We start from the raw sequence: 11173 nt of genomic DNA, 5'->3' as shown, positions 1-11173 counted from the left end.
CGATTACAGAGAATGAAATCGCTATATCGCTGTAGGCCATATCATCAGAGTCTGTCTATTTATTGCAAGTATATATTAAATAGGCCTAAGTGCATTCTAATTGTGAAACAGACCTAAAAGAATGGTCTAAAACTCACGAGGTTTAGAGTAGCGTTTGACTAACACCGGCTGTTACTTGATATAGTTATACCACACCACAATTATGATCTGGTTGTTTAAAAGAAGGCTTGGGCTACTTATAGGACTAAATGCTACGTTACGAGAGAAAGGTTTTTTTGTCTCAAGAAATGTGAACGACATTATTATTATTATTATTATTATTATTATTATTATTATTATTATTATTTATTTATTTATTTATTTAATTTAATTTATTTTTTTAAACATGGTGTAGATATAAATTGATATAAATCCCAACTTGGTTTTCCTTTTTGTTAAGAAATTGTTTCGTCGATTTAAAATGCGTTAACACCCCATTAACACCCGAAGTATACTAAAATAAATGCGGCAGCCAGATATGTTAAGGAACACAGCGAGATCAGTTCCTAGGCCCAGGTAGGTTTTGTTGCCAAACTCGAATAACACGTCAAACACATAGCAACCCTGCCCAGAAAACTCCCCCTAGCCGTGAGGTGTTAGCTATATAAACAGTGTCACTGAGCTGTCAAGCCTGAGTTCAAACGCGCACGACGCACTGACAGAACTGAACTGAGCAGCCACTACTCTTGCGTCATCTTCTGCGACTGACGACCACCACGACCTTTGATTTCAATTCCAACAAGTGTTTTCCCCAGTGCGCTGGCCCCGACTCAGATGATTCCGCAATCCGGCGGGTGTTAAGATCCATGGAAGTGGCCGGGTTTTACGAGAAGGATTGCCTTGCTTTCCACAGTAGCAACAACGGTAACACTCACATCTGTAACGTCGCCTCCAAGCAGCCAGGTGACGGCTCGATGACGGAGCTGGGCATCGCAGAGCACGAGAAGGCGATAGACTTCAGCATTTACCTGGACCCCTCTCAGCACTATCAACAGCACCTTGCTCAAAACGGAGCTCTGTACCAGCACCGCGGGGTGGATATCTTGGCCGACTTCCTTGCTGAGGAAAGCAAAAGTAAACGTGGGCTATCTTCACAGAACTACAGAAACTACTTACCATTGATTGAGCGAGACCCCCTTCAAAACAACAACTCGCGAAACGCAAGTATCCTGAGCTACCCCGAACTGCAGGAGACCCGGGTGGACTTTTGTCCACAGGTTCTTGGCAGCTACTTAAAAGCTGGTTTCAGACAAGAACCGAAAGAAGACGCGAAGATGGACAGCGTTTCTTCTGGGTTCGACATGAGGTCTTATCTGCAGTACCAGTCGGCTCCGAGCGGCAGTCTTGGGAACATTTCCACCGCCTCCTCCTCCTGCTCCAGTCCACCTGGAACGCCTTCAGCGCCAGGTAAGGACAGGTCGCCCCTGCAGAGTGGCAAAACATCTTCAAGCAGTAAAGGAAAGAAGCGACTGGAAAAGGACAGCGAGGAATACAGGCAGCGACGGGAGAGGAACAACCTGGCGGTGAGGAAGAGCAGAGACAAAGCAAAAATGCGCAACTTGGAGACACAGCACAAAGTCCTGGAGCTCGCCGCCGAAAACGAACGATTACAGAAACGTGTGGAGCAGCTATCAAGAGAACTGGCCACTCTGCGAAACTTGCTCTCAGCAACTGGACAGTGCTAATCCGGGGGTCTCATGCGCCAAAACACGGAACATAAACCGGGACTGTGAATAGATCTATTCGCTGCAGTGAATTTGCTCTGGGATATATGCACACACCAATGTATACGTTGGTGGGTTGTAGAAAATGACAGTGAAAAAGTTTACATGTAGGCTAATAAGAGAAAAAAGGAACAAAAATTTGCAAACGGTTTACAAATGGAAGAGAGACTTTCGAAGAACGCCGTGGGTGAATGAATTGCGTAACCATCAATGTTTGGTGACATGCCACTTGGATATGTTGTGTGGTGTCTGTACAGTATTTTGAACCAGTTTCACAGTAAATATGTCTAATATTGTGTTATTTAAATATAATTGTTTCCTCGCTTTTTCGAGCAGTGGCTGGTTGTCTAGGGACGAACTGGATAGCATGGGCATGATGCAACTCTATGTAACAGTATTGGCAAGCAATGAAGTCTGTTAAAGATGTAAAAGGTACCAATGTTTTTTTAATGCCACAGAATATTTTATTGAATTAAAAATATTTTTACTTTGCTGAAAAATGCTTGTTTGACTTTTTCCAAAAGCGACAATGGAATTAAGGTAAACAGATGAGGCCTAGCTCATTGCATTTGATCTTGTATTGACACACCCACTCCATAAGATTACACCTCACGCGCCTGATTCAAATAGCGACACAGAAATAAAATAAATTGATACTTCGATGTCAAGACAAGGATCAGAATAAACTATAAAAACATAAAGTTTAGTCCTGCAATTTGGCCTACTAAAATATAATACATCCACAATATGTGATTCACAGCTATCGCTACCAGGGTTTATAAAAGATTCACCCTCTCCGCATTATTTTCCTCAAGTCAAGACTGCAGATCCTTCCAGACAGTTTTCAGAAACAGCCGATAGAGACGCGTTATGTTCAGACTGGGAATCTATAAACTCTTCCTTACATTTCAAAATAAAATTACTAAACCCCATTATGTTATTCTGGACCTGTGACCAGAGGTAGCCACCTGGTTAACCATTTAAACGGGCTGTTTAATTAAAAAGAAATATTTGGCTACGATTTACTATAATAATAATAATAATAATAATAATAATAATAATACCATTCCATACCGTACACGATAAGATTTTTCACAAGTTAGCCCTGTTATGTTAGCGATTAATCACTTATTTATCGACACAACAGAAAATAGGACACTGTAAAGATTCGCCCCGTGTCCCTGTCAGCCGAATTGAAACTGCAAATACGGACGCTATCTTGAACACACAGTCAATAGTGTACGAGGTTCGTTGACCTCCCAGGGCTGGGGGAGAAGTAGGGTGTCAAGGACATTCAAAGATTAGTCAGCCACAATGCATCCTTAAGCTAAAAGGACATTCCTTTCCAAAAGATAAAGATTACACGCAAGAAAATACTTTTTAAACATTGATAATTCTTCATAGAAACTCCTTCAGTAAAGCTAAGAGGACGTTCTGGAATGTTTTAAATCTGAGAGAAAATCCTGCAATCCGTTGTAGATAAAACAAACAATCATTGATTGTGAAATGAGATATGGGACAACCTACATTCAGTACATTGATAAATACCAACGTATATCAATAAAAATAGAAAAATAAAAAAAGGTTGAGTTTATGGGTGCCAAACATGGTTGGAATTGTAAAATATTTTTAAAGAGAAAGAGAGAGAGAGAGAGAGAGAGAGAGAGAGAGCTAAGCACAGTGAACATACAAACATTCTTTGTAGTCTCCATTCCAAAGGTTGACGCAGAGGTAGAAAAAGAGCATGAGTGAGCTCAATTTGGAAAAGAATACTGTTTATTGGAGGGAGAAGGTCAGCTTTGTTTGTGCATTTTCTTGTTGGATTCACTTGAAAATGTTTCCCAAAACATGATGGGCCTCATTTTCAGCAGGGGCTCTATTTGAATGCTATTCCATATTTCAACAGATCAAAGATGCTTACTTTACAAATACACATTCTCCAGGCAAAAAAAGGCACACAAACTATGATATCAACGGCATTCGATAATACAATATATTTTGGAAAGTAACAAATGAAAAAAAAAAAAAAAACCTCTAGAACTCTTACCGCAGGACATTAATGTTTATAATTAGGTCCCTTACACAGGTCTCTGGAGGCAGACATGAATTAGGGGTCATCAAAGTGTCATGGCCTATTTCACACTAAAAGCAATGGGCATGTTTGAATCTCTGTGCCAGCATTGACGCTGCTTTTGTAATAGACGGATGAAAGAGGGAATCATGGAAACTGGTCAAATGGTGGGAAATATTGTAGAACTAGCCAAACTAGAACTGCCGTCACAAATCTATGCATCCAAATCACACCCAGGAACAAATCCAGTCTTTGTGGGGTTCATTGTGTGCAACAATGGAGGGCGGGGGACTGGCCCATCGAGGCCCTGAAAACAAACACTGAAATACAGGTTCAAAAACGCGGGGGGGAAAAACTGTACTTTTTACTTGACCGCCAAAACCCGGAACCAAAAAAGGTCTGTGCCTTTGAATAAACACTATTTAAAAAGCTGCAAAAATGAAAATCACAGACAAATGTTTCACATACTTCTTCAGAACTTTGAGTTTAAATTATCCACTGGTGTCTATGACACAGGAGAAACGCTTACAGTCTGGAGAGACAGGAGTTTTACTTCATCTGTCAAAACAAGGCACACTTAACCCCTGGCTTCAATAATAGGTTTCTGCAAGACAGGTGGTAGCCAACAGTGTGCCCTCAGTCTACCCTCACTGGATGACTTAAACAATAGCAAGGAAAAGTACCCAACAGTGCTCAGCGAACAGAGTTTCTGTTCCGTGAGTTAGCTAGTCCTGCTAAAGGAAGGGTTTGAGGTGACACATTCCGAAGCAGTTCGGCAGGTCACACCTGCCCAAAGGTGCGCTTTTTGGGAGTTTCGTGTATGCCATCCTCATGACCAAGGCAATGCTGTTTTTTTTTTATTATCTCAGAGACAGCTGATCTACTGAGACTTTCACACACAACAGCCTCTAGAGTTTGCAGAGAATGGTGCAAAAAACAAAAAACATCCAGTGAGCAGCAGTTCTCTGGGCAAAATCTTTTTTTTTATGAGCTAAGTTAGAGGAGAAGAGCCAGACTGGCCAAAGCAGACAGGAAGGTGACAGCAACGCAAATAACTACACATTACAACAGTGGTATGCAAAATAATATCTCTGAACACACAATGCATCAAACTTCTAAGTGGATAGGCTACAGCAGCAGAAGACCAATAAGTTTAAAAAAGGTGTAATAAATACCTAAGCAAGTGAAATTTGCTTTGCATTGTTCCCATCTCCATATGTAAATAATAATAATAATAATAAATGTAAAGTGAAAAAAAAAAAAAAGGTTGCTGGGGAGCGGACTCATTTAAAGCACCATGGCTGAATGAGCGCTGTATCTAATCCCGACCGTGGCCAGTAGCTCTGTAGACCCAAGCCCGATCAGTGAATGTGACACCCAGAGTATGAGGGAGAATCCCGTCAGTTTGGGTTCTGCCTTACATGGTCTCTCACGACACCCATGAAGTGAATTGAGGCAGATTGGCAACACCACAAGTTCATCTCAGTATTTCAAAAATTGTGTCCTCCTCTCTTCCACTCCTCCATGTGTCCTTCTCCTATCTGGAAGCCTGAGCGGAGGTGCAGGTGGAGGAAAGAAGGTCGCATTTTTCAAGTATCGGGATGCCCTATGCGTTTTGGAGGAGAAACACGGATATCAACATCAGCCCACATGAACATAGCTGTGGTTGCAAATGGTTACCTGGACATTCCAAATTGAGGTGGGAATTGGATATGCTCAGCCAAATTGTTGCTAATAAATAGATAAATAAATAAATAAGCAGGAGGGAAAAGGCAATTGTGGTTGGGGCTTTCATTGTTACTCAGCACTTAATTGATCAATGAAAGCAGTTGATTACACATTTAACTCACTTCAATTTGTTTCTTGGGTCTGAATCGGTTACTGATTTTAAGGTGAAAAAAAAACCCGTGGCTCTTCAGGACCAGGTTTGCCCACCCCTGATGTAGAATAATCTTCCAGATTTTACCAGGACAATTTTACCGGTACCAATGTTTTATTCAATGTTTTTTTTTGCCTTAATTCTGTATTTAATTTATATAATACTTTTTAATACTTTTATTTTGTAAAGTGATTTGTGCACAATGTAAGAAAATTATTCTAAAAATAAGTAATTATTATGTTGAGTAAAATGATGAATGAATGGGTAAATATAATCAGTAATGGTATGTTTATTTGTTTATTTATGTAAAGGACCATGTTGCTTTGCAATAAATTAAGTGGTAATTGAAAATTATGTTATTGCCTAAGCATCATTTAAATCCTAAACCCAGATTATGCGAAATGTGTATGTGTGTGTGGTTCTGGGGAGAAGTGTTCACGTTTGTCCGTGTGTGTGTGTGTGTGTGTGTGTGTGTGTGGGTGTGTGCGTGTGTGTGTGTGTGTGTGTGTGCGTGTGTATGTGCGTGTGTGATGCCTGGAGGAACTGAAGCAATAAACATTGCAGTGCAATGAACACGGGAGTTTTCCCTTTTTTACTAATGCAGGGAATTACGTTCACTCATAGCAAAACTGTACAGAGCAACTTCAAAGCTTTAGATGCAGAAGTGTGGAATGAATGAGTAATCAATTACTTCACACAACAAACCTTCATCAAGTACCCTGGATACTCCCCTTATAAAATGTATCCGTCCACAGAGATATTTAAACACACAAAAAAGGACAAGAACACCATTTCATGACATTACATTAACGACATTTGGCAATCCTCCCCTGGAGCAATGCAGGCTCAAGGGCCCAGCGGCTGTGCGGATCTTATTGTGGCTACACTGGGGATAGAACCACTGACCTTGCGGGTCCCAGTCATTTACCTTAACCACTACGCTACAGGCCAACCCTTAACATTTCATACAGTAAATGTTAAGGTACCCCATAGTTCATCCTTATACATTCTGACCTCAATTTCTGAACTTCTTATTAATTGTGACCTTGTTGTTTTCAAGTTAATTAAATGTTTTTCTCTGGGCACCAATATGCAAAACAGCAAACAGACTTCTTTGGAAATCTGGACATTGACGCGAGGAGATTGAATGATATCCAAATTATGTACAGACATTCTGTAGAGCTCTACAATATAATGGATCTCAGCACATCAACAAAGGCTGGTTGACCAATCAGCATCCAGGACTGGAACTACCCATTATATAATTAAGCACAGCATCACTCTGAGTGGAAGGGTACCCCCCGGCACAGTGCAGACTAACTGGCAGACTGAAACGTGGAAAAGAAGTGGTTGGGTTCACCTATTAAAAGGAACAATGTAGTATCCCTCATCCTCCCAAACTGGAAATCGCAAATATGGGATGGGTTTACCGTCACAGCTGCAAGAGGGAATTAAAATGCGCTGCAAAAGAAGAATCTTCAAATTCAGTAAATGTTGTGCTTTAAGGTTGCAAGTGAGCAAAGGCTCCGGAAAGTTCAACCGGCACATAGTTTGAAAGGAATCAATGTATATTTATTTTTGCAATATAATATTATTGGCCATATTTCACATGGCTCATAATAGTTACAGTGGATGCAATAGTCCATATGTCTGTTCCTTTCCTATTTTCAAACAGAAATAAATGAATGGAAACAGTGTTTTTATGTCCTTGTAGCTCTGCATGCTTTGAACAGTTTGCATGATTACATTTACAAACACAGAAAAACACACTCACATAGACACACGCCTGCACACACGAACATACACACAGGTGTGCGGATAACACACGCCCGCACACGCACAAACAGATGGACCTGTTCCACATCAACAGGTACTTACAGGTATATAATCCCATTCTTACTGCAATTTGCACTGACCTGCAATAGAGCTCCATCATCATAGGTTGCAAATGACAGATTTCTGCAGATTTCACTACATTTATTGAGACAAAAGTGTTACAGAGGTGTAAATAATCAAATGGTTAGAGAAATAAATATTCTGTTAGTTTCTTCACACAAACCAAGAATGGTAACCCTTCTAAAAAGGAAATGAAAATGCTTGTTGTCCAATCTGAGATTTTAAGATTGAAACCGTTTGAATTTTACTCTACTTATTGCATTGTTGGAAAAACCACACATCTGAAAAAGGACTTTAGTCGTCGTTTTCAAAATAGACAATTTCACAACCTTTCCCATGCCAGTGCCCAGTAGACTTACTACGCATTACTCAACAGGAACCAAGTTCCTCTTTCTCCTATCACTTCAAACCGTTACTCAGAAAATGCCATGACTTGTGACTTGAGAAATGAGATGTGCATAATGAAGGTACACTCAGATCATTTCTCACGGCCAATACTAAGGAAAACGCAGTGAATAATTTCTATCCAGAATGTTCTGCTGTCAGCAGTTCATTATCAGATTCAATTCCTCAAAATACAATCAAACAGCAACAATATAACTTTTGTATTATTATTATTATTATTATTATTATTATTATTATTATTATTTAAATAAGTAGTAGTGGTGGTGGTAGCCCTCAGAACAGTGGCAGGGTTGTAATTTATACAGGGGTCACCCGATATGGATGTAATGAAATTTGTCAAATTAAAGCTGACAATTTGCATTTTAACCTTAATTCTTCCATTTCAAATCCATTGTCCTGGAATACACCAATCCTGTGCCACTGTCCAAATATTTATGGACTGCACTGTGCATACAGTATACAGTATAATTGTGAGCTCCAAAATATTGGGACAAATACATACTTTTTTAAATATTTGTCTCTGTACTCCACAATTTCAGATTTGCATTCAAACAATTCACATATGGTTAAAGTGCAGACTCTAAGCTTCTACCCTAAAAGGGTATTTTTGGATTTTGGATTCTCCATATAGAAATAACAGCACTTTTAATACATAGTCCCCCCAATTTCAGGGCAGCACAATGTTTGGGATAAATTATTTCACTGGTGTTTTTGATCAGTCACTTCAATTTCTTACTTAGCACAGGAATAAGAGAGCTTCCAGGGCCTAATCTTGATTATAGGTTTTCGATTGCCTTCATATACACTCACAGAGCATTTTATTAGGAACATTTTTACTTTAAAATGTTGTGGCAGCAGTGCAATCTAAGTGACTTTGACCATGGAATGATTGTTGGTGGCAGACAGGGTGGTTTGAGTATCTCAGCAACTGCTAGAGTTTGCAAAGAATGGTGCAAAAAACCAAAAGAAATCCAGTGAGCAGAAGTTCAAAACAGAAACATATTGTTAATGAGAGACGTCAGAGGAGAATGGCCAGACTGGTAAAGGCTGACAGGTAACAGTAACACAAATAACCACACATTACAACAGTGCAGAAGAGCATCTCAGAATACACAACGCCTCATAACTCTAAGTGGATAGGCTACAGCAGTAGTACAGCAGAGCAGAAATAAGTCTAATAAAAACCTAATAAAGTACTCAATGAGTGTATATATATACTGTATGTACCAAGGATAATAAAATAACACAGGATCATAATTGTTATTGTAAAGAGGATAACAACATAAAAGTGATTACTATTGATGATCAATGGTGTGGTTCACACTATGAAGTTTGATCATTCTACCTGATCATTAGCATATCAACAACCCACCTTAAACATTCTAGGAGTCTTTGTCTTTTCAAAAAGGCCTTGCTTCATGACAAGGGAGGGGGGTCACACTGCCTAGAGAACACAGATTTTCTTTACAGTAACACCCCACCCTTTTCCCTTTCAAATTTACTGTCAATGAAGAGCTTGTCCGTAACCTTGGGAGTTGCATCATACCTCAGACATATTGCCTTATCCCAATGTATTTACAACAGTGCAATAATCCTCATTAACCCAGAGCCGTGCTCCATGTTCTCTATGGCCTACCATTTAAAAACATCTCACCAATTTATTATAGATAGATTTTATTAAGATATTTATCCCACATCTAGGAATGCTGCCACTTACATTTCTTACCGGATGAGAACTTGAGAAATGTTAAATATTGCCTACCCTTCCTCAATTCACTTTTCATTTGTGGTTAATAAAAGTATCACTTCCTACAAAACTTATTTCCATGAAACAAAATTGAAAACCTGTTTTAGTAATATTAAAAAGCTGTCTTTCGAAAAACAAAGCAAGAGATTCAGGATCTAATGCTACAATGTTCACCCATTAATTATGAAAATCACTTCCAATCATCACCAGACTCACTGCACTTCCAATAATTTGCAGCACTGCTTCACAGTTTACTTAATTCACTGCACTCTCTAACAGTCAATTAAGCAAATTTGGGGCAATGCAGCAGTTGCGGCACAAGACCTGGTTTTCAGTCATCTTCAGTCATCTAAACGACTGCAAGCGATGATTTGATATGATTCACAGTTCATGATGTAGAGGTTTGTGTGTTTCTGTGGGTTCAAAGCAAGGCAACCCTGCTCAGATATGGAAGCGTGTGGAATACGGAAGTGAGCTATGACCGATTGTCACAGAGGTGAAGGGAAGGGGCGGGATTTTCCTAGAAGTCACTCACACATTCAACCCGCAAGCAGCAATCGGCGTGTTTGATTGAGGCAGGCGTGGCTGTAACAGGCACGTTCCCGAGCTGCGAACCACAGAAAGAAGCCGATGTGTCTGTATCACTACCAACACTCTTTAACAACGGCTCCCGTGTGCAGGAGATCAAGCCTGTTGTACATGTCTGGCTTTGGAGCGGATTAGCTAGGGAATGACCACACGCCTTTCCAGAGCCCACAGACATTCCCCTCTCCTTAGACGTCCCCTCTCCTTACATGTCCCCTTAGAAGTCCGCTCCCCTTAGACGTCCCCTTAGACGTCTCCTCACCTTAGACGTCCGCTCCCCTTAGACATCTCCTCACCTTAGACGTCCGCTCCCCTTAGACGTCCCCTCGCCTTAGATGTCCCCTTGCCTTAGAAGTCCGCTCCCCTTAGTCGTCCCCTTAGATGGCTCCTCGCCTTAGACGTCCCCTTGCCTTAGAAGTCCGCTCCCCTTAGACGTCCCCTTAGATGTCTCCTCGCCTTAGACGTCCCCTTGCCTTAGACGTCCCCTTGCCTTAGAAGTCCCCTTGCCTTAGACGTCCCCTTGCCTTAGACGTCCCCTTGCCTTAGACGTCCCCTTGCCTTAGAAGTCCGCTCCCCTTAGACGTCCCCTTAGATGTCTCCTCGCCTTAGACGTCCCCTTGCCTAAGACGTCCCCTTGCCTTAGAAGTCCGCTCCCCTTAGACGTCCCCTTAGACGTCCACTTGCCTTAGACATCTCCTCGCCTTAGACTGTCATCTTGTCTCTCTGCCACCTGGTAAAGGGCACCATGTGGACTGTGACAGAGTGCAAAATAGGCTTTGTACCTTTCATCTGCATACAAAACAACATCCTGTCTTAAAATCTCTCCC

The 11173-nt window shown here is 40.8% G+C and overlaps 1 protein-coding gene across 1 annotated transcript; it reads left to right on the top strand.

Moving 5' to 3' along the window:
* The first annotated feature begins 662 nt into the window (after positions 1 to 662).
* cebpb (CCAAT enhancer binding protein beta) lies at positions 663 to 2263 on the top strand. Its single transcript, XM_061257999.1, has one exon. It carries the CDS (start codon positions 846 to 848, stop codon positions 1722 to 1724), a length of 879 nt encoding a protein of 292 aa, XP_061113983.1. The 5' UTR covers positions 663 to 845; the 3' UTR covers positions 1725 to 2263.
* Positions 2264 to 11173: the final 8910 nt, after the last annotated feature.

Source organism: Conger conger, chromosome 10, assembly GCF_963514075.1.
Source record: "Conger conger chromosome 10, fConCon1.1, whole genome shotgun sequence".
NCBI classification, from domain to species: domain Eukaryota; kingdom Metazoa; phylum Chordata; class Actinopteri; order Anguilliformes; family Congridae; genus Conger; species Conger conger.
This window is presented reverse-complemented; position numbering and strand designations above follow the sequence as displayed.